This window comes from Manis javanica, chromosome 17, assembly GCF_040802235.1.
Source record: "Manis javanica isolate MJ-LG chromosome 17, MJ_LKY, whole genome shotgun sequence".
Lineage (NCBI taxonomy): Eukaryota > Metazoa > Chordata > Mammalia > Pholidota > Manidae > Manis > Manis javanica.
In genome coordinates this window covers 5570689-5593486 of record NC_133172.1, presented here as the reverse complement: position 1 = coordinate 5593486, position 22798 = coordinate 5570689, and the positions used below count along the sequence as shown (strand labels likewise).

Below are 22798 nucleotides of genomic sequence, written 5' to 3'. Positions count from 1 at the left end.
TTGCTGTCATCAGTATTGTCTGTTAGGGCGATTTCTCCTAAGGAACTGGCAGGGTCACAGGGCGAGCCGGGCATCATGGGAGCAGAGCCACGGGCGCTCAGCATGGCTGTTTCTTGGGGCTTCGCCAAAGCAACCACGATGTCAGCCTCTCCAATCTTCGCCTTCTCAGAGAATAGAGGGATCCCAGTGAAGCTCTTAATTTGCATTGATTTTTTAATGAATGCAGTTAAGCGGTCTTTCAGGAGACTCGGTGGTTTTTTACAGCCGGCTGCAGTGTTCTCCTCCAGGAGATGGTGGGCTTTGGCTGGGGAGAGCGGGGCATGGTTGCCGAAGGGGGTTTTGAGACCCAGAGAGAGAGAGAGAGCAGCTTCTGGCGTGGCCCAGCGTGGGAGCCATCATTTCCTGTGCAGGCTGTGGGAGAGAATGGTGGAGGATGCCTTGAGCCCCAGGTTGTGGGGACTGAGCAACCCGCCAGATGGGGACTGAAATCCTTCTCTAATGAGAGACCAAGAAGGTGACTGATGCACTCCCTCATCTAGCAGCTCAGGCCGGTGCAGGGGCAGATGGCGTCCTGAGTCCTGCACGCGGGGTCCCGTCTAGCACTCGGCAAATGTGTGGAAGCCTGAACTGGCATCTCAGCCCTACCACGGAGTCAGGGTAGTCACTTACAAAGGTCATACAGTGAGGGGAAGTAGCAGTCATGGCCTGAATGGTTGGACCCCACTAATCCGTTCAGTTGGATTTATCGGGTGCCTGCCAGGCAGATGGGCAGGGTCCTCGGCTCTGGAGACAGATGTGAAGGAGGCAAAGATCTGTTTGGCAGGGACTGACATCCGAGGGGGCGTTGCTGGCAGTCCAGGGGAAGCGACCCACACCCTGACCTCCCGAGCCTATAACCTCCTCTCCGTTCTCTGTCCCTACAAGTACTGACTGAGTGCACAGTAGGTCAGGAGGTCATTCCTGCCATCCCCGGCGATTCCTGTGCGTAACAAGAACAGAACCTCTGCCCTCACAGAGCTCACAGCCTAGGGAAGACAGTCCCGAGCACAACGATCTCACAGAAAGATATTTACCTCCTAGGTAGGAGGGAGGCAATTACACGTGTAGCTCTTAATCACTACCTCTGTTTCTCTCAAGAGGAGAGAGGGGAGGCGGCTCCCCAACCTGGCCTGGTTTGAGACGTTCCCAGCCGTGGGAGACAGACAGAGTGTCAGCAAATGTCGGGAAATAGCTGTCATGGGACTCCTCACCCCACACCTTCCCCTCCCCACGCGGACACACCCCCCCTGCGGCTGCCAGGTCGTAAGTTCCATCCCAGCTGAGCACCCCAAAGCTTTCAAATCCCCATACAGCCCTGCCGGGGTAGAGACTTACTTGCCCAAGGCCCCAGCCAAGGTCAGGCTGTCCTGGTTGGGGTTCAAACTCAGAACCATGACCAGCTGTGCTGTCTCCTGGTTCCCCTTCCTGTTCCCGTGGCATAAAATGGAAAGGGGGTAACGTGCCCGCCCCACACCCCTGTCTGTTTCTTTTGCTGCTGTGTCCTCCCCCTGTGACGTGCCCTGTGATGAATGTGTTGGGGGGGCTCAGCCCCTCGGTCACACCTGGCCAAGACCTGGGTGTATAGAGCATTAATGATTCCCTCATTTGAAAATGGGGGTCTCCTGTGCGCCCCCCCACAGTGGTGGGTGATGCTGGGGACCCCAGAGGAGCAGACCAGGGCGCTGATCTCCAGGAGGCCTCAGGCTGGCCATGGAGATGGACACCGACGGAGCAGCCGAGGTGGTGGTGGCGATGACAGAGCAGGGGCGATGGGGGTGGGCCCAGAACTGCCGGGTGGGGGAGCTGTGGAAGGTGGAGGTGGAGCTGGGGGCTCTTTGGGCCACAGTGGAGGGCCAGGCTGAGCAGCTGGGACTTCTCCCAGGGCACTGGGGAGGGGAAGGGTCAACGCTGGGAGCAGAAAGACTCCTCTGGGGTCTCATGGGGGATGGACAGAGGCCAGGAGAAATGGGGGTGGGGGCCCCAGAAGAAAGGAGGGGGTCTGAGCAGGGGCCAGGCAGGAAGTGGGGAAGAGGGAGTCAGGGGCTGGGGGGTGGGGGACAGGACAGGTTGGAGGGGGTGACAGGAGGGGAGGCTGGCAGTGGGCTCCAAACCGGGACCCACTTCCCTCCCCCCTCACTTTGCCCCGTCCCGGTCTCGGGCAGTTTGTCTTTGGGTGCTGTTTTAAGACAAAAATCCAGTCTTATAGAATATCTGTTACACTGTTGGGGGTGTGTGCAGACAATTAATACAGAAATTACAAACAGTGTGTGCCCACGAGCGCTATGGAAGGGAAGACAGGAGGGTGGGGGCAGCAAGGGACCAGGACACTGCTGCTCAGACGCTCTGAGGAGGTGACCTGGAGCAGAGACCTGAATGAGGAGAGGTGGCCACGAGGATGTGTGAGGAAGGGCACGCCAGGCAGGGGGCACAGTGGGTGCCGAGGCCCAGAGGTGGAGTCAGCTAGGTGCTTAGGGAACCGTGGGGAGGGTCCGATGGGGCAATGGGTGTTATTATTCACTACCCAGTTGATGGGACCCTCGGCCTCCAGCTGAGAAAACTGGGCTCAGAGACGCCTGAGGGGACTGGGCTGCACAGGGGGCTGAGGCACTGTTAGGGCGAGAAGGTGGGTCTCTCTGGACTCCAGGTGTAGTGGCTGCACAGCCTGCCTACACCCTGCAACTGGCCCCCTCTTTTCTGGAAAGCCAGCCTGAGGTCTTACATATCTTTCTCATTGTCGGCTTCTAGTCCCTTCTTCCTTGTGGCCTATTTCCGTACCATCAGCTCCCTATGCAGAGAGGTTCTGAGGCCTCCTGGGTGCCTCATCCTGAGCTGAGCAATATTGGGTAAACAGATATGAATCAGCCCACAGGGAGCTCCCAGACTAGTGCAGGAGACAAATAGGGCACAGACAGTTCCAGCCGGGGGGGATCAAAGGGATCAGAGGGAGGCAGAGAGGCTATGGGAGAACTCTGCCTGGAAAAGGTAGGGAGGGCTTCCTGGAGGAGGAGACATTTGCACTGGAAATTGATGTATGAACAGTAGCACACTAGGGGCAGATAGAATCACCTCATTCATTTACATTCACTCGCCCATTTACATATGTGTCCTGAGGCCTTGCGTGGGCTGATTGTCTAAGGATGATTTTTTCACTCATTCATTATATATTTGTTTGCACAAGATAATATGATGGTGAAGATTTCAGATCCTGGTTTCCAGTCTTCCTGGATTCCTTCCTTAGTTGTTTTATTGACTGGATGGCCCAGTTACTTAACTGTGCCTCAGTTTTCCCCTTGATAGAAATAAGGACAGCTATAGTATCCTCCTCACAGGATTCTTGGAAGAATAAGTCGAACAGTGCCTGTGAAGGTCCTAGCACACTGCCTCATACATAGTTGACACTTGGTTTCTGCCCTTAGCTTAGACTGAAGCCCCTCTCAGAGACCCTATGTACAAGAAGGTGATACTTTATCTAGTTTTCTGAAGTGAACAACAGTCAGAGAAAGGTTTTGAAGAATGAGTAGTTTTCCAGCTGAAGCAGCAGGTAAAGCAAAGCACTCCGGGATGAGGAAGCAGCTAGAACGAAGGCTGCGTGTGTGCGTGAAACCATACAGCCTGTTCTAGGAACCCCGGGGCAGAAGGAAAGGGAGTGGCTGTGAGGCTGGTGTTGTGGGCAGGGCCACTAGAGACCAGGGTACAAACACTGGGTCGGGGGTCTCAGACCTTACCCTGGGGGGGATGGGAAGACAATGCCGAGCGTATGAGCCAATCCTTCAGTTCAAGGATGGGGAAACTGAGGCCCGAGAACAGGGCAGGACCTGGATGGAGATTGCTGAGTAAACGCCTGGCCTCTGAGGTCACATAGATGAGAGTTCAAATCTGGGCTCAGTCTCTGCTTTGTCTGTTTTGGGTTTGAGCAAATGAATCTTCCCCTCGGAGCCTCAGTCTCCCCACCTAAAAGGTGGAGTCCTCAAGAGGAGTCACCCTGTAAGACTTGGCAGCAAGATCCTGCAGTCCTGGAAGGGTCCGGTTTCCTGGGAGAATGGAGGACCACAGGAGGGAGAGGCATGCGCCTGGGCAGTGAGGGCTGGTTCTGGGAGTGGGTGGATTTGCAAAGCTGAGGGCAGCAAGGGCTGCAGAGGAGGGCGGGGTGGACCACGCAGGTTGAGGGGCCAGGACTCTGGCCAGGGGCACTGGGGAGCCGCAGGAAGCCTGTGAGCAGGGGAAGGCAGGTCAGCTCTGGAGCTGTGTTGGGTAGATCTGGAGGGGAAACTGGCGGTAGGAAGGCTGGCAGGGGGAGGCTGGGCTGAGTCCAGCCGGGTGAGGTGGAGGCCTAAGCTGGGCCAGGGTGACGGGGACAGGGCAGAGAGTACAGAGCACAGGCCCAGAGCGGGGCTGAGAGGTGAGGGAAGGAGGGGCGGGGGAGGTGCCCCAGGGGGAGGCTCTGGGGGGAAGGCGAGGACCTTGGGAAGTTTGGGGGGGACAGCTGTGGGGCTCGTTAACACGGAGGCCTGTAGGTCCCAACAGCACCGTCCAGCCCATGGAGGACCCCTCAGAGACTCGGTGGCCGGCGTTCCCTGCCGCCCTGTGCCTACCCCCTTCTCCCTGGCTGCTCTCTCCTCCTACCTCCTGGCAGCAGCCAGCCACAACCCGGTGACCAGGCTGTGACCCCAACCACCCTCACCGTCCCCCTGCAGCTGGCCCTCCCCCGATGCACTCCGGCTGGCCCCTGGGGGGTGCTTCTGCGGCCTGGACCCCAGCTTCAACTTCCTGACCTTCTCCACCAGCAGCTGCCCACAGGGCACTGACCCCTACGCCTCAGTGCTCCAGCCGCAGGGGCCGGGACCACTGTGCAGCCCGGGAGGTGGTTGTCTGGCTCTTTCTTCTGGTCCTGGGCACAGGCCCTGCACACCCTGCAGGGCCAGGCGAGCTGAGCGGCCCTTGCCCGCCGGGGCTCTGCCCCCTGCCTCTCCACCTGGCACTGAGTCAGAGGGTGTCTGGCTTGGGGAGCTGCTTCTTATGGTGTCAGGAAGGCCAGGCTGCAGCTGGCGAGGCTCCTGGGGAGGCCCCAGCTGCTGGGGGGCTGCGGGCCGCGGGGGCCATGGTGTGTGTGCTGTTACCCTTCCACCTGCTGCTGCTGCTGAGGCTGGTGGGGACGTGGGAGGCTGGGCTGGCCATGGTGAGGATTTGGGTGCTGCCCAGACCCCTGGGGATCACCCTGGTGGGGGCCAGTGGCTGCTCCCAGGGACCAGGCCTTTGGGCAGTGGCTGGGCCAGGCCCTCTGGTCCTGCCAAGAGGGAGGGTCTGAGTTGGAGATGGGTGGGAGGCCCAACCGTCCATTGAGGACGTGAAGGGAAATCCTGAGGGTCTGGGGACAGTGCAGGGAGGGAGGGGGAGCGGGGAGGGAAGGACAGGGGGATCTCCCATCTTCTCAAACTCTGGAGACAGTGCCCCCAGAAATGAATAGCAGAGTGGGGAGGCAGGACTAGGGAGGTGTAGAAAAGGACAGGAACCCAGAGGTGGGGGGGACAGGGACCCAGAGAGAGGGGGACAGGGACCCAGAGAGAAAGCAGCAAAGTGGAAGAAGAGAGCCTTGGAGGGGATAAAGGGTGCGCAGATGTGCTAGGACCACACAGCCGTGGGTGCGGATGGGAGCCGAGGCAGAGAGGCGGTGAGAGACTGGCGAGGCTGCGGGGGGCACCCAGTGGGAGACAGACAGAAAAAGATCTGGAGACAAAGGCCCAGCTAGAGAGAGGGACTTGGAGAGTTCCTGTGAGGGGAGCTGCGGCCTCAGCTGCAGGGGAGGAGGCTGCGGGGGAGGAGACAGATGGACGACAGGAAGACACACAGACAGGGGACAGTCTGGACGTCCTCAGAGACATGGGCCTTGGTGGAAAGACAGGAATACAGACACGGCCCAGGAATGTGCAGTGAGTGTGACAGCAATTCCAGGGATGGGGGACTTTCAGGGCTAAACCAGGAAAGCGCCGCGCAGACAGGACTGTCCTGCAGGTGGGAGTGACACAGACAGCACCGGGCCACTGCTGCCGCTGGAAGAGCACATGCCCCCCACCCCCCAGCCCTCTGGAGCCCCTGCCTGGGAAGCAGCGTTGCTGGCTCTCTTCGGTTTCCTAGCTCCCAGGTATTTCCAAACTAAAGGTTCGTTTTTGCTTGGCGTCCTGTGTCTTCTGACGTGTCTGCACAGCTCCCTCGGAAGCGCTGGAAGCGCCAGGGGGAAAATCTATCTCTTCTGTCTTTGGAAAACGCACTGCGGTGACGCCTCCTGACCCGTCTGCGCATTAGGATCTCCGTGGGGAGCTTTTAAAATCCAATCGATGTCCAGGCCCGGTCCCCAGGCGTTGCGGTTTAAGTGGTCCAGGGTAAAGCTGGGCTCTGGGAGTTTCAAACACCCCCCAGGGATTCCCATGGGCTGCGGGCTGAGCCCCATCCATCTCCAAGTTGTGAAATGCGACCCTGATAGCTCCCAGGGGACCGAGAAACTCAGTGGGGGAAAACCCTGGGTAGGGGGGCAACCATGCAAAGAGAGATTCCGTCGTCGGTATTTGTTTCTTTTACAAACACTGACAGCCAAGACCCAGGCTGCGGGTCCGTTAGGAGTCAGGGCCTGTTCTGTGCATCCCCTGCCCCCCAAGCTCCCAGTCAGAGCCGCCAAGATGGGAGGGGAGAGTAAGGAGGGATGGGTGGGGGGCGGGCGGGCAGCCTCACCCTGATTGGACGGGCTTCTTAGGATTCCTTCCGGGGGGAGTCGACGCAAAGCGGAGGAGAGGACTCTGCAGGCAAGGCACAGAGCGTGAGCAAAGGCACTGGGGTGGGGCATTTTTACCACCTGTTATGGGCGGTTAAGGATACCCCGAGGAGGGGATTTAAGAGGTAAGTGAGGTTTAAAAAAAAGAAAAGACAGGAAGGCGTCCTGCCACACACAGACCCTGGTGCTGGCTGTGGGGCTGGGGCTCTTGCTGCGGGGCTCTGGGGAGCAGTGGGAGGGCCGTGGGCAGGGAGGGAGTAGAAGACCCCTGTGGGGACCGGACGAGAGAGAGTGCGGGGTGAAGGTCCAGGTAAGAGGAAGTCCTGGCCAGCGGGGAAGCAGCAGCAGGGATGGCTCCCTGCCCAGCTTTCAGAATTAGCGTTTGGGGGAAATCAACTTCCCTCCTGGGGCCGGGCCACGAACTTCTGGCTGCGAAAATAGTCCAACGCCGCCCCCATGTGGTTGTTCTGAGTTTTGCGCTCAAGGCCTCCTACAAATAAATGATTACGCTTTTGAGAATTAGAGGGCGCCATCACCAGTTATGCTGGAACAAGCGGCCCGAACCGTCTGTAATCCGTGAGCTAAAGTTACATGGCGACTGTTAAGTCCGTTCCTAATTGGAATTTGCCGGGCCTTTCCTGGGAAACCCAGGATGTTCGGTCACTCCACTCGGAAGCCACCTTTTCAGATCTTGAAAGTGTTTATCAGATGAGAAAGTGGATGAAGGTCAACCCAAGGGCATTCTACCTTCTGGGGAAGGGGGCAGGGAGAGGGGAGGAGGCGGTTAGTGAGGGAGCTAGTAACAGACTCTGGAGATCTGGACACATCTATGGGAAGGGGCATTGACAATTGGTACTGAAGGTCGAATAGGAGTTTGGTGAGAGTAAGATGGGAAGGATGAAGATGATAACTACAGACCCTTTGCAGCTTACAAATTCCATTCACATCTTTGATCTCAGGCCACCCTTGTGGCCTTCTGGGGCCATCAGACAAAGATTTCATCTTTGTCTTGTCTGACTGACAAGAAAACCAGGGCTCAGAGACAAGAAACAGATCTGAAGTCCGTAGCTGTCTGTGTTGGTACCAGGTGAATCAGTTCTGCTCTTCCTTCCCTCTGTGCTCTTGCATACAAAGTTGAAATGTCCTTCCCCACTCTCTAAATGCTCCTGACAGACTCTTATTCATCCCTCAAAACCCAGTTCAGATTCTGGGCTCTTAGCCTCAGATCTGAAGTCCGGGTCTCCAGTTCCCTCCTTCCTCAGCCCCAGGAGGCCAGGTCCCTCCCCCACCACACCCCCTGGCCCAAAGAGCTGGCCCTCAACCCCAGAGCTGCCCAGTCTGTATGCCTCCGCCAGGGTGGTGGGATGAAGCGGATGTGCTGATTCAGTCACATTTATTCAGTCTCAGAAGCCAGAGTCATGGTCTGAGGCAGACGCAAAGCTCTTAGATTAGGCGCGTCCTGGGTCTTCTCATTGTTGAGCCTAGGAGAGGGAGAGAAAGAGATTCACAGAGACATGGGAGAGAAACAGAGACAATAAAACGGGAGCCAAAGAGACAGGGACCCAGACTGCCACCTCTGCCCTCTTCCCACTCACCTTGTTGAAGAAATAGATGGAGGCGACGATGGTAAACATGGCAATGGCCAGAGTTACATTCTGTGGAGAGGGGGCAGAGGTCAGGGTCTGTCCCTGCACCTCCAGCCCCTCCCAGGCCTCCCTGCCCCTGCTGGACCCTTCTCACTTCCTGCGAGTTTGGAGCCATGGTGCTTCAGCCGCTCAGCTGCTTGGCCTCCTCTCTCTACCTCGCCTGGGCCTCTGAGACAGCCGCGCTCGGTCCCGGAACCTGAGAGGGGGGTCGTCAGGGAGACCAGAATGGTGGCCCTGGTGATGGGAGAAGGGCATTCTGGGTAGAGGGCACATAGGGGCAGAGCGGGATTTGGGTGCAGAATGTCACATGCAGTATCTGAACTTGGGAAGGGGACATGTGAAATCAGAGAGTCAAGACTTCCAGCGCAGCCCTGGGGAGTTTGTTTCGCGCTCCCCGCAGAGTGCCGGAGGGCTATGGGAGGGCTGCGAGGGCAGGGGGCAGGGGGCAGCTCTGGAACATCTCAGAGCAGCAGGAGGCTGGGGGCCGGGAGGGCAGGGGAGGCGGCCCAGGCAAGGTTTCCTCCAGCAGAGGCTGCCGGACACGAGGTTGAGGGGCGCAGCAGAGGCTGGACTGGCCACCCCAGTGCCCAGCCACCTGCGTGGGGTGGGAGCGTCAGTCATCACAGTAGAAACGTGGGGGCAGAGGCAGCGGCTTCTCCACGTCCAGTGCCGGGCCCGTGACTCCCACAGCCCACCCACCATCCCTGCCTGACTGCCAGCCCTCCTGCCAGTTTTGTAGACACCTAACTGCCTTTGTTTTTGGCCACCACACCTTTAGAGCTAACTTCCAGGTTACCAGAAATATAGAGGCTAGAGAAAAAGTGAACCTTCAGTACCTGCGGACCCCATCTTTTTGAACTCACCGCCTTGCTAGAACTTATTTGTAATCCCCAAATGAATACGCCCGGCGCTCTCGCGGTCATTCACGGACAGGTGGCTAAAATCCTGAGTCACTGGCTGTGCACGTCGGACAAGGGGACTGCTCCCTCGTTTCGGCTCTGAAGCTGGGCCGCCCAGGGCACGAAGCTGGGAGGGGTGCTTCCATGCAGGGGGGGACTCCCACTCTGGGGCCAGCTGCACGAGGTGGAAGCCCAATTCCCACACCTGTCAGTGGGGTGGTGGCCTCAGGCAAATTTTCGACTTTGTGAAATGAAGAAATAGAATCTCCCAGGATGAGCAGATGTTAGGATTTAAAATTATAATCTGTGTGACAGGCTTGTATTTCCCCTAGAAGCAATGATTCAGAATTTGCTGATTAAGTGTTCCTGCTAACTTTATTAACTACCGGGAATGACAAGAATCGGCTGTAAAATCTATACCTTAGGTCACCGACCAGAAAATTCCAGAAGGCAAGACATTCAACAGGGCAACTGGCTTGGTCTCTGCAGCAAGCCCATGTCACAAGACCAAACAGAGGCAAGTGCACTGGCTTTATTTTTAAAAATCTGTGAGAGACATATGACCAGATTTGGTAAGCAATCCTGAACGGGGTTCTAGTTTGGACAAATCAGCTGGAAAGGATATCTGGGGGGAACTCGGGGACATTTGAATGGAGAGGGGGTATTAGGTGAGATGGAAGTGTTACAGACATGGAAAGGAGGAGATTGCTACAAATTGCACGTCTCCTGTATCTCCTTGTGGCAAAAAGTATGTGTATGGAAAAATGAACATTAGGAAATCTGGAAGGCTGTTCCTTCTCAGTGTCACAGCAGAAAGCAGGGGACACAGCTCAAAAGGGGTTAGCCAGAGAGAAGTTTAATGCAGGGACCACATTCAGAGGTGATAGGCTGGGGCTTAGCAAAGTTGGGAAGCTGCTATCACCCTGACTTGAGTCCCTAAAAGATCTATTCAAGTCCTCGGCCCTGGGACCTGTGACTGTGACTTTATTTGGACATAGTGTCTTTGCAAATGTAATCAAGTTAAGATGAGGTCATAGCTCGTGTCCTTACAAAAGAAGAGACCCAGAAACAGACACACAGGCTGAAGGCCACGTGGTGATGGAGGCAGAGACCGGAGTAATAGGTTGACAAGCCAAGGAACGCCCAGGATGGCCACGCCACCAGAAGCCCGGGGAGAGGCTGCGAACAGACCCTTCCTCGCAGCCTCAGAAGGACCCAACCCTGCTGACACCTTGATTTCCGACTTCTTGCCTCCAAAACTGTGAGAGAATAAATTTCTGGTGTCTAAGCTACCCAGCTGGTGGTGATTTGCTATGGCAGAGCTAGCAATCACACCCTCGCAGGCATTCAGGGCCCTAGAGGGATCCATGTCACCTGAACCCTAAGAGGCAGGGGCCCCCAGTGGGAGCCACGCTATAGCCACCACCTCTCACCCTCGGGAGTTCTGCTTCCCTCACTGGCCGATCCCAACTGGAATCTGGAAGACGGGGCCAGAACGGAGCTGAGGGCAGAGGCCCACCTCCAGGGCACAGAGCAGGATGGAGGACTGAAAGTGGGTTGGAGGGGTGGGGCGGGCCAACGGGGAAGAGCCAGGGGGTCCCCCTGGCATGCGCTTGGGCGGAAGGCTGAGCAGGGGCCTCCAGTCCCCGGAGCCTGTGAATCCACTCCCTCACGGGGCTAAAGAGCCTTCGCAGGGGTGATCACCTTCAGCACGTGGAGGTGGAGTCTTAGTCAGCTCCAGCTGCTAGGACACTATCACGCATGTGGAGGCTTGTAAACAACCCAAATTTACTTGTCACAGTTCTGGAGTTTGGACCTCCAAGATCAAGGCACTGGCAGATTTGGTGTCTGGTGAAGGCCCGCTTCCCGGTTCATAGATGTTTGTCTTCTCACTATGTCCTTGCACGGTGGAAGGGGCTGGTGAGTTCTCTGGGGTCTCTTTTATAAAGGTTATAAACGCACTTGGCCTCACACTGCGAAGATGTGCAAGCAGCGCCATGGCGAGGAGCTGAGGCTTCCTGCCCGCAGCCATGTCAGTGAGCTTCTGTGTCACTCTACCAGCCCCCGTCAAGGGCTGTTCTGCAACTTCCGATCCTGAGCCAGAACCACCCTGCCGAGCCACTCCCAAGTTCCTGATGCACACAGACTGTGAAAAAATAAGTGGCTACTGTCTTAAGCCACTGAGTGTTTAGGTGATTTATCACACAGCAGTAAGTCATTAACATTGTGCAGCAGGATTCTGCAGAAACCTTGCCGTGATTGCTGAGGGTATTTGCGCTCATTAACCGGCAGGGAGATGGTACAGATTGCGCCTGCTCCCATTTGACGAATGAGGAGTCAAGAGGCAGACAGGTGCAGTGACTTGCTCAAACTCACTGGGAAGTGGCGAGGTTAGGGTTGGGTGTTCAACCACTGGCCCCCCCATGCCAGAAGAAGGTGTAATCTCTAAGAAGCCCAAGAGAGCCTCAACACTTAAGAGGTGAAGAAAAGGGCAGACTGGGGGGTGGGAGGGAGGAGAGAGCACAGCATGTGTCTACAACATAGGGCAGGGGTCTCTCTCCCTCTGAGCCCAGGGAAGGGCACCCGGGTTTAAATCCCAGCTTTGTCGCTAGCTGTGTTCCCTCAGGCAGATTACTTAGCCCTTCTGTGCCTCAGTTTCTCCATTTGCACAAGGGGATGGTAGTAATTCTATCAGTCCCTTCTGGGGTTACAGTCAAGATTAAATGGGTAGACCCACCACTTAATCCAAGGCTGGCAAAGGCCCAGGGGAGCTGGAGGCCACCGTGGCTCCTGGGGGAGGCGAGCTGGGACCTGCCCTTCTGGGGGTGCCGGATAATGAACGGGTGGGGCTGCGGCAGAGACAGCAGGCTGAGCTCAGGGTCTGGGCTGTGTGGCAATGACTGGGCTTGGGTTCCAGGGCCTCCCCTGGACCGCTCCTCTTCCCGTTGCTGCTCCAGCCCTGACGGAAGGCCCCTGGTGTTCATGGCTGTGGTGAGGTGTCCTCCCTCCAGCCTCGCCCCTCACATGGTTCTGTCCCTAGGTATTCCACCATGGCGACCAGGGTGACAAGCTGGGGAGGGGCGCATGGGGAGGGGTCTGCAGAGGGTCAGGTCTGCTCTATCCTCAGGAGCTCGTCCGCCTGCAGCTGAACAGCTTCCTGAGGAGCCCCTCCCAGACCTCTCTGAGCCTGGAGTACCAGAGGGAGGAGGCAGTGCCCTGCTGACCCTTCCTGGCCTTCTGACCCACCTCTGACCTCTACTGATTTCAGTGCTCCCTTGGCCTCCACCTCTAACCTTTGACCACCATCAATCTGACCTGTACCCTACCTAACCCCCATCAACCTGACGTGATCTCTGACCTCCAACTAACCCATCTCAACCTGAGTCACATCTTGACCTCTATCAATTGACTTTATTCTCTGACTCCCACAGACTCCAACCAGACCTTCTGACTGTCGACCTTTAACTCCAAAACTTGATCGATTTTTCTGTTGAATCCGAAACTACCTTGATTGGACTTGCTCTCTTGACTGCCAACCTTTGCCCTCTACTCTTCATCAAATCTGACTTTCTTTTCCCATCTCCTGCTCTATCTTCTAACATTCCCCAATTAGGCTCATTCCTCCTGACCTCTGATCCCTGATGGACATGTACTGAACTCTGACCCCACGTCCTCCAGTTTGCCCTCCTAATCTTTACTTCCAATTTCCAGCCACCGGCGATTCTGCTCCTCCTGACTTCCACTGACTCAACTGACCCCCTTAATCCTACGTTCCCACCCAACTTCTGATCCCCAACCCCACAGCTCCTGACATTGACCTCTGACCCTTGAGCCCAACTTCCAACATTGAAGGCGGGACAAGGCGGGACACTAGAACCTGCCCTAAGTCTTGACTCCCAACACCTGACCTTGGACCTGAACTGAATCCCGTTGTGGTTTAGCGCTGCAGCTGACCTCTGATCCCGGCTGTGTTGCCCAGCCCGCGCTCGCCCCACACCAGGTGCATGTTCGCAGCCGACTTTGGCCGGATGCTGGAGGGCGCTCAGTCCGACCTGGCTAGTCTGGTTCCCCGAGGCCGCTTGGAGACGCAGCCCTGTGCACACCGCGCTGGTCAGGGAGGACAAGGTCAGAGGGCCGGACAGCGCGGGGGTGGGGGTGGGAGGGCCGGAGACAGAGACCCAGAGACTGGGCGGGCCCGCTCCAGCATGCTGGGCGCCCCCTGGAAGCCTGTGCCTTCCCCTGGGCGGAGCTGTCCAGGCGGGGTGGGCCGGCCCCCCAGCGCTGCGCAGCCAGACCTGGGAGACCGTGGACCAGAGACAAGAGGCCCGCCTCCCTGCCCACTGTGAGGCCCTCAGTCACCCCCAGCTGCTGAGGGAGGCCACCGAGGCTACGGAGTACAAGGCGGGCCTGAAGGCCTGGACGGTGTGGGTGCCACGGCGGGACCGGGCAGGCAGGAGGGGCGTGGCCACCGTGGCAGTGGGCGGGGCCGACGGGGAGGAGCCGCAGGTGGAGGTCGGGGGGTACTTCCCGACTTAGGGGAATAATTTTACGGGCCCGGCGCTGGTCTGGGAGCCGCTCCGCAGAGCGGGGAAGGTTCTGGACACCCTCATGCGCCAGGTAAACCCTCGCGCCACCCACACAGTCAGGTGGTTAAGGGCACCTGCATTCGAACCCCAGCTTTGCTGCTCATGTGTTTCCTCAGACAGGTCACTTAACCTTTAGAGCCCCAGTTTCCCCATCTGCAGAGCGTGGACGGTGACACCTGGAACCTGAGGTTGCCGTGAAGGCTGAAACCACGTAATCCACGCGACGTGCTTACAACAGCGGCCGACAGAGGCACCCCCGAGATTCGAGGATACATGCTTGCTCCCCCTATGCAGTTCCGTTATCGGAAAACGCCCGAAACCGCAACTTGGGCAGCAGGAGCTGACCTGAACGCGTGGTCCTTTGCATCAGCTTTCCTTACCGCATTTCCTGGGCATGTTCCTGTGGGGAAAATTGCAGTATTCCCAGAATATCCGGCCTGGCTTCCGTGTGTCTGCATATCCTCAGGGGTGGAGCTCACCTCCATGAAGGAGGGCTTACCTGAACCTGAGGTGGGGACGGGTGGTCTGGCCCCCGCGGGAGCAGGAGAGGCGCCCGGGCTGCAGCTTATAAGCAATAAACGGACTTTAAACTTTACTTCTCCCTCGGACTGATTTTGGTTTGAGACATTTTGCCCCAGGATTTCCTGTCCCCAGATTTACAGCTAATTGCACGGTGCAAACAGCAACGTGTAGGATTAAGGGGGCTACCCCAGACACCACTGGCTATGTTCCGAGGCACGATATGGTATTGGCACCATGGGACCCTCTAAAAGCGAAAATATCTTAATTCTGAAACACCTCTGGGCCCAAGGGTTTCAGAAAGGCTTCAGCCCTGTGAATGGTCATTACTATTACTGGTATTTCCCACACCAACTTCCTGGCCAGACCCAGCCCATGAGGGAGTCGGCTGACGGGAGGACTGCGGCTAATCAGGGACAACACCAGCCCCGGAGGGCCTGCGGGAAGGTGAAGAGCTCAGAATGTCTGTCACTTCGTTCTCTTCCCGTCTCTCCCCAGCAGGCCTTCCTCCCCTCCCATCCTGGCCTCCCCCAAACGCCCTACAGACGCTAGCCCAGATCTCAGCTTTGGATATTAAGGCTCATGTGGGGCCATCCCGGGCAGCAGAGGCCCAGCCGAGGGGGTGAGGAGAGGCGCGGGGCCGGGAGGCTTCCTCTGGGTTCCAGCCCTGGTCTTGCCTGCTGGATGCCATCCTTCCCAACTTCTCAAGTCTAGCACCTGGGGCTGCCCCTCAAGATGGTCACCTACTCAGCTGAGTCCTTGGAAGGCAGGCGGTGCCACGTGGCACAGGGATGAGGGGGATGGCGATTTGGGTTAAGGAAAAGCTGGTGGTCTCAGTGGGACTTCAGCCCGCTGCCCTGGGTAATTCCTATCACCAACCTACCTTCAGGCCCTATCACCAGAGGTATACTCGAGGAGGAAGGTGATGGTGTGGAGAAATTTAGCCCTTCTAGAACAGGCTGCCTGAGCTCATCATGTTTTGCATATATTTGATTGATCTTTTTTAAATGACTACCTATACTGGTGGGACTGGGACTTCGAGGGTGAGCAGCTTCGGTGCGTTTGTGCGTGGTTCTAAGGAGCGGGGAGACTGCCAGATGCACAAGTCTGGAGGTCAGGAGATGAGCCGTCTCTCTGCCCACAGCATGACAGCACTACCAGCCCGCCTGGGGGTCCGGGTCTCTATGATGGGCACACCCCACCATATGCCACCTGCCTCGGCAACTCAGATGAAGACGCAGGGGAGGTGGGGGCAGCCCCCGGGACAGGGGGGATGCAACTCTCCAGAGCGACGGACAGTGGCCGTGGCCTGGGATGGATCAGGCCGCCAGGTAGGAGCCAGGAGCCCGGTTTCTCCACTCAGCTGCTCTCTGGACTTCAGGTCAGTGGCACTAAGTCAAGGCCTGGGTGTCACTTGTCTGCTCTCGCCCTCCAGGAATGTCACAATCTCCCTCTTCTACTGCAATGACTGCACCGGCCTGCCTCTGCCCCTCAGCCTCCCTGGGTGGCCAGACCCCTGCCCACTAGGCCACTTCTGCCGGCTGACTGCCCTGCCCGGTCTCCAGCTCGTGGGGTGCCCTGCTACGACTCCCATGAGTTTGCAATCCCTGCAGGTGGTGGCCTGGTCTGGGGAAGCAGCTGAGGTCCTGAAACTCACACCGGTGTTCTCCCAGCCACCGTCCTGCCCCCGCTGGCTTGGGGCTGCGGGTATGCCTGCAGCGCTCAGTGTGGGGCTTACGAACTGGAGACCTGGCTGCCTGCCGGCCTGGGGAGGGCCTATGTGAGCTGAGAAACTGGGTACCCCCTTTCCCATAGCTGACACCGGACCCCACGTCTGCTCACCCACTGCTCTGGCCTCTGTGACTCACTGTGGCCACCTGGGCAACACGGAGAGGGATTCCCACCGGGCTGCTACAAGTGGTTGTGTGCAGTGTGTACATGTGTCATATATGTACGTGTGTGGCTTGTGAGCAGACACGTGAATGTTTCTGCACTTATGTGTGGGCCTGCAGGGCATTGGTACATACGTGAGCCCACATGACATCCCTGTGGACACGTGCACATGCTATGCAGTCTGTGCATGTGGGCACATACCTGTAGGTGTGCCTACACATGTGCTGACACAGGTATTTGTACTTATGCACATGTCCAGAGATGCCCGTGGAGAGATGGGGCCCCTGTCTGCTGTGCATGACCCCTGCCCATCCTGAGAGGGTTCTGGATTCAGCTCCACACCCGTCCACATGTGGCAATGCGAGGCTATTGAGTAAGTGCCTGTGTGCCAGCACCCCTTTGTCATGGCTGCTGTCCTCACAGGTGACTCCTGGCCCTGAAACCCTTAGCCCAGATGTGATAGACACTGGCCAGAGGCCACACATGCAGCTAGGAAACCACATAGGCCCAGCTGCCCTCTCCCTGGGCGAACAAACGGCAAGTCTGCTTTAAAAGCAAAAGGCACTGAAAAAAGTCTGAGAAAAACCATTACAAGAGAAACGAAGGTTCCTAAACCAGTCTTGTATATGCTGCAAGTATTAAGTAAGAACATTGTATTTCAAAAACTGTTAAGAGAAAGGGTACAAACTTTATGATGCATTCATGTCACGGGCTATGCGGTCCTCCCCATTTGGCCTGTAGTGCTTTGGGGTCCATGGAGCAGAGGAGTGGGTGCCCACCCACCATGTCAACTGGGCTGAATTGTAAGACTGAAACCTAACAGGCTGTGCCCAGGTGCTCCCACTCCAGGGGAGGCGCTGCACCCAGCTGCCTGCACCGGCTGATAGGTGATGCCCATGGGGTGGTGAGGGCAAGGACACCCCTCTTCTGGGCTCCTCAAACATGGCGTCAGGGGCGGCTTGCCAACAGGAGGTGGAGCTCTGGACTGGGCCGTGCGTACCCTCCCCGGGGGTGGTTCAGAGAGCACTGCATGGGGCCTCATCACCCTGACATGTCCCTGTGGGCTCCCCTGGACTTACGCTTCCGGCCCTGCGCCAAGTGCCATGGGAAGGCCTGGCTGGCACACGAGCAGCTCCTCCCTGCAAGTCCGGTCAGAGGAGGGGTGCTGAGGGATGCTCCTTCCCCAGCACGCAAGCTAGGGGGGCTCCAGCTGCACTTGGCCTCTTTGATGTGCAGCTGCCGGAGGACCATGGGGGGCTGCTTGGCCACCGTCCCCTTGGGCACTGTGGTTCTAATGTCAGCTCGTGCGGGGGCCACTGCCACAGGAGCTGCAAGGGACACAGGCATCAGGAGGGGAAACTGCCACATTCCCCCTCCCCTCAAGCACCTCCCCAGCACGGAGGCCCCTCAGATCCCGGGTGTCAAAGGTCCTGGAGAGCACCTTGTCCTCACAGGAGGTCAGAGCCCAGGGCTGGACCTCATGGGGACCCCGTGCATGCACAGCCCTTCGGGGCCCTGACCCTGGGAAGTCTTGCTCTAGCCCCTTCCCCTTCACAGGGACCCTGAAGAGGGAATGAATGTAACGCTCGGTGCCTGGCTGAGTATGTGCCCTGCACCTGCCTTTGTAGCATTAGCATTATTTGCATTTCCTAACTGGAAGTTTAATATGATCGTTGCTACTAATAATTAAGAGGGAGACCCTTCTGTTCTTACCCAGATGGATGGTGGGGCTCTTCACTCCTGGAGGAACCACCTGCAGACAGGAAGGAGTTGGCAAGGAAGAAGAGGTCAGTGGGGTGCAGGGCAACCGTGGACACCCCCCTGCTCCTTGCCCGGAGCACAGCCCCTCAGACCCCTGGGTGTCAAAGATCCCAGGGGGCACCATGTCCTCATGGGAGGTCAGAGCCCAGTGCTGGACATCATGGGGGTCCGGTGCCCCACCTCCCTCCCCAGTCGGGTCCCAGAGACACTTGCCTACAGTGCAAAGGAGGATGACACAGATAAGAACTCAAAGATCCAGGCAGGACAAATGGCCAATACCTGGTCCCTCGGGTGCCAAGTGGCAAGTACCCACTGCTTGCTTTCTGACACCCCCCCCCACCCCCCGCCAGCTCCCCGGACCACCCCTCACTGTCTGGCTGGTCCTTGGGTGTCCCTTGCATGATGCGCAGCAGCTGACGTAGGCACACACCCATCCCCAGGTGTTTCCCTGGAAAATGGAGTCAGTGTGCCCAGCAGACAGGCTGTTGGCAAATCCAGTGGCCTCCGGCTTGGCTCTGAGGCCCAGGGACACACCCCTGCAGCTGCCCTCCCCGCCCAACTTTCCAAAGCCTCTGGGCAGACCGGCTGGGCACCAGCCCTGCACCCCTCTTCCTCTGCTCGGAATCTGGGGCCGCAACTGCACCAGAACCTTCTGTGAAAGGGGGAAAAGTTACATGCTTCTCACTGGGACCTGGGAGAACTCAGTTAACCCTCCAGTGCTTAAACATGGCGAGTGCCAGAGGGTGAGCAACTGCCCAGCAACACAGACCATTACATCTAAGTTTTGTGTAGAAATGCACAGTCCAAAAGACTATTTAAGTTTAAATACAATTTAAAAGCCCGGTTCCCAGTTGCACTAGTCACATTTCTAGGACTCCAGAGCCACCCGAGGCCAGGGCTACTGGACTGGACCACGCAGAACAGACCACTCCTATCCTGGCATCCAGCCAGCACTGTCCCTGAGGCCCTTCGGTCAGCTTTCTTCCCTATTCTGCCCTGTTGTGCATCCCTGCCCACTGGCACCTCCCCTACTCCGCCCTCCCAGAAATTCCCTCAGCCCACGGGGAATGCCCAGAGCCTGCACAGGAGGCCTCAGATGAAGAGACAAGCCCCCCCAGGCCTCCAGCAGCTGCAGTCTGAGCTGGCCCTTTCCGGCAAGCAGCTCCTCGTCCCTGAAGTGCTTGTCAGTAGGAGCTGAACCCCCGAGAACAGGCTTCCGGTTTCCACTGCACCAAGCCACCGTTCACTGCCCACACCCAGGATCAGGGAAGATCGCCCTGGAGCTCAGAATGCTTGTTTCTTCTCCTTTCAGATAACCCATCCCCCCTCCGCCCCTTTTACAGCCGAGCTCTTTGAAACACTGTGGAACATTCTCCGGGTAAATCGTGTCATTTCAACAACTACTGTGTAAATTAAGGGTGACTAGTAACTGTACCAGTTTTTATATACATGATCCTTGGGAACTAAGCTTTCCTTAAAGGCGTGTTGTAATCAGTCTATAAAACCCAGTGTGACAGCGCTCCCAGCCTTCCTGTTTCTTTTCTTCTGCTGAGTTTTAAGTTTAGATTTCTGGCAGGTCACACCCACAGCATTCATTCATTCAACCCCTACCTCTGAAGGCAGCACCACCACCCGACCCCAAGCCGGGCAGAGGACTCAGGCCCATGGCTCCTCATCAGTGGAGGGACTGAGGCTCAGGAGAACAGTCGTTTGGCTTATAATCTTCAAGGCCAAGGGCAGCAGCGCTGGGGTTTCTATGTAAACCCCGAGCAGGGATGCTGGTACCTAAATTAAGTCCCAGAGGTATGGGCAGTCACCCAAGATGAAGGTGAGATATTTTATTTTAGACCTGGTAGGTCAAGGAGTGGGAGGGCAAGGGCTCTTACCAAGATGGAATGATGGCCGTGGCCCCTCGGCTGGAAGACCCACCTGTAACACAGAAGACTCGGTGAGTCAAGGGTGCAGAGAAACAGTCTGGAGGTCCAGAGTACCTCAAAACCAGGGCCCCTCAGACCCCCAGGTGTCAAAGGTCCTGGGGGGCACTGTGTCCTCAAGAGGTATCAGAGCCCAGTGCTGGACATCACAGGAGCCCGGGTCCCTCCACAGCCAGGTCCCAAGGCCACTCACCCTCAGGGACAGAGGCCAAGCTAACAGTGCTCAGCAACTGGAAAACAAAATCCATCAGGAGGCTATGGACGTCCACAGCTCTCCCTGCGCAGACACCAGGATGCCCCCACTCCCCCAGTGTCACAGGTCCACAGGGGACTGTCCTCAGAACCCAGTGTCTACCTCTCGTTTAGTTTTGAAGATTGTCAGCACTGGCTATACCTCCTAACAGTCCTTATAGCTAAAGCTGTTAAAATGCTCACCCCTTACTAGCAATTACCAAAGGGGAGGGAGGGAGAGGGGGATTGAGGAGTATTATGATCGGTACACATGGTGTGTGTGTGTGGGGGGGTCACGGGTAAGAAGACAGTGTAGCACAGAGAGGTAGTGACTGTAGATACCCCAGCAGTTAATCTTGCTGTTTTAGTCCCTGCTTCACCTTAATCTATAGCTGAAACTAATCTAAAAGAACAATAGGTGCTGCGTCTTGGAATCTGGTGTGAGTCATGAGCAGTGTGACAAGGGCTGCCAAATTCTAGTGATCCTTCGGAGGCAAACCCAGATAAGGAACACGCTGAGACTCACGAGGCTGGACACTTGACGAGACATAAGAGAAACTTTAAGACGAGTAGTTTGCAACTGTTTTAGCTTGATGAAGAAAACTCACCCTATACTCATTAATCGATGCCTGTCTTTTTGCTTGCTGTAACTTAATAAAGACGCAGGGGAGTGCTGACTTGATGCCTTGTCTCCAGAGAAGTCTAAGCCCCTGCATTAAACGTCATTCTGACTCGGTTTCTCATTTTCGCCGTCCCCGACTGCAACAAGTGACTCTGTGGCCTCTTCCTACCCTGATGGACAGTGACTGCAATGGGGTTTGTGGGGGGGACTTGGTAATATGGGTCAACGTAGTAACCACAATGTTTTTCATGTGAAACCTTCATAAGAGTGTATATCAATGATACCTTATTTAAAAAGTACCCCTTGGCAGAATCTGATGGCGGGAATAAAGTGGAGGGAGCTATTCTAGGGAAAAAAAACTAAAAGCAGCATAAACAATAACCAGAGACCCTTTACTGCAACCATTTTTTGAACAAACCAGCTGTTCAAGACATTCTGGAGATGACAGGATATATAAACACAAAGCAGAAAGGAGAGCGAATCATAAAGGAATCAGCCCAACAGACCATTTTCAAAGGTGACGAGCATTTCCATTAACCTATTTTAGAATTAAGATGTTGACTTTCAGAATATGTAAACATAGTGAAATGTTATCGACTGTGAAACTTACGTCTATTTCCATGAACGTTTGAGATTTTTAATAAAAAGCAAAAAAAAAAAAAAAAGCGAATATATCGCACAATGGCGAAAGATGACGCGCGAACGATGAATGGATGAGACAAATCCCTCCACGTATCACAGGTATTTATCCTATGATAAAGCCAACGGGTTTCCCAGGTGGTTGCCTGAGGAAGAAGCAGCTAGAGATTTTTGCCTGGTCCCGGCAGGTGGGGACAGACAATCAGGGGGCGGCCTCCGGGCTGAGCCTCCTCGGCAAACCGTGGAGTCGGGAAGCCGATGTCCAACAGGGCCTCAAGGACCGATTAGCCCAGAAAGAACGTTTCACGAAAAAAACCTTTGATGTCTGAACTAACCACATAACTTTCAGTATTTGGAGTGACCGTGTCAGAATGACTCCTGAGCCTTAACTGAGGCCCCGTTTGCTCTCTCCTAAGACCGTTCCCATTTGGATCTCAGCCAGTAATTCACACCCTACTTACTGTCACTTCTCCCTTAGAAACTCCCGAAAGCTTGTCTCTACCTGCCCCACAATCTTTGTTCTAGGTTGCACAAAAATGCCATCCTTTTGGAATCGGAAAAAAACAAGAGCGACTTCCGAAGGAAAGCACGCGTAGCTAGCACGGCGGTGGAAAACCGCAGCAAGAAAGACTCGGTGTAACACGTCTCCCGCACCCAACAAACCCCGAAAAGACAAGATGGCTGACCCCTGCGACGTGGGTTTCTGAAATCGCGCAGCCGAACTGCAGTGTAAAGGAGGGCTCGACACAGCGAGACCCGTTCGCTCTGGAGGCAGGAGTCCTCCCCACACTAAGCACCCCTTTCCGTCCCGACGCCCCTGCTCGCCCCGCAGCGCATGCGCAGGCTCGCCTCGGAGCGCGCCAGACCCTTACAAAGGTCCTGACCCCATCCACGCGACGATGTGGCTACCCCTGATGCAGCCCCGAGTACCTCACAGACGCAAGACCCGGATCCCAGAGCCCGGGAACTAAAGGACAGAAAGTGACTAACGTTTCTCGTCCCAAAGAAAGCAAGAGCGGTAGCTTGTCACATTTTATAGTCGGCGCCGCTAACATGCCCGTCCCCGCGCCAGCTCACGCTCCGCCCTGAGTCGTCCAGCACATATGTCGTTATCGGAAACCCCACTTCGGTGCTTGAAGACGGGAATAATGCCTGTTTATAGTAAAATATTCCTGAGGAATCAATGAGACATTTTCCCTGAGGCGTAGAAAAAGGAGCGGGGAAATATCGGGCCGATTGTCCTGTCATGATGGTCAGGCAGTTCTT

At 56.4% G+C, this 22798-nt stretch overlaps 2 protein-coding genes and 3 non-coding genes across 8 annotated transcripts; 1 reads left to right on the top strand and 4 right to left on the bottom strand.

Annotated features, from left to right (window-relative positions):
• Positions 1-8178: 8178 nt before the first annotated feature.
• LOC118973819 (uncharacterized) lies at positions 8179-22602 on the bottom strand. Of its 4 annotated transcripts, XM_073225496.1 has the most exons (8): positions 22463-22481; positions 20880-20981; positions 19993-20035; positions 18059-18098; positions 17425-17673; positions 8543-8644; positions 8398-8457; positions 8179-8283 (listed from the first exon to the last, which is right to left on the bottom strand). In XM_073225496.1, the coding sequence occupies exons 2-8, from the start codon at positions 20888-20890 to the stop codon at positions 8246-8248; spliced, it is 543 nt and encodes a 180-aa protein (XP_073081597.1). In that variant the 5' UTR covers positions 20891-20981; positions 22463-22481; the 3' UTR covers positions 8179-8245. The 4 variants fall into 4 exon arrangements, with proteins under 4 accessions (XP_073081597.1, XP_036881835.2, XP_036881836.2 ...); XM_037025940.2 differs by lacking the exon at positions 20880-20981 and having other exon boundaries at positions 22463-22602; XM_037025941.2 differs by lacking the exons at positions 20880-20981; positions 22463-22481 and adding an exon at positions 22523-22602.
• Positions 12697-17106, top strand: ACP4 (acid phosphatase 4). The gene is given in 9 exon segments (XM_073226322.1): positions 12697-13411; positions 13413-13770; positions 13870-14067; positions 14951-15158; positions 15160-15218; positions 15464-15997; positions 16000-16065; positions 16126-16148; positions 16150-17106. Coding segments are annotated over 9 exon segments (1593 nt in total). The 5' UTR covers positions 12697-13351; the 3' UTR covers positions 16237-17106.
• On the bottom strand, positions 17746-17835 carry LOC118973839 (small nucleolar RNA SNORD88). Its single transcript, XR_005063365.1, has one exon. It is a non-coding gene; the product is annotated as a small nucleolar RNA SNORD88 (small nucleolar RNA).
• LOC118973838 (small nucleolar RNA SNORD88) lies at positions 18186-18276 on the bottom strand. The gene has a single exon (XR_005063364.2). It is a non-coding gene; the product is annotated as a small nucleolar RNA SNORD88 (small nucleolar RNA).
• On the bottom strand, positions 20108-20198 carry LOC118973837 (small nucleolar RNA SNORD88). The gene has a single exon (XR_005063363.1). It is a non-coding gene; the product is annotated as a small nucleolar RNA SNORD88 (small nucleolar RNA).
• Positions 22603-22798: the final 196 nt, after the last annotated feature.

Coding starts and splice junctions, on each gene's coding strand:
- LOC118973819 (XM_037025940.2), bottom strand. CDS start 22,587: ATGTTAGCGGCGCCGACTATAAAATGTGACAAGCTACCGCTCTTGCTT. Junction 17,674..18,058: donor GAGCCCCACCATCCATCTGG/GTAAGAACAGAA, acceptor TGTCCCTTGCAG/CTCCTGTGGCAGTGGCCCCC. Junction 8,645..17,424: donor CTTGGCGCAGGGCCGGAAGC/GTAAGTCCAGGG, acceptor CCCCCCTCTCAG/GTTCCGGGACCGAGCGCGGC.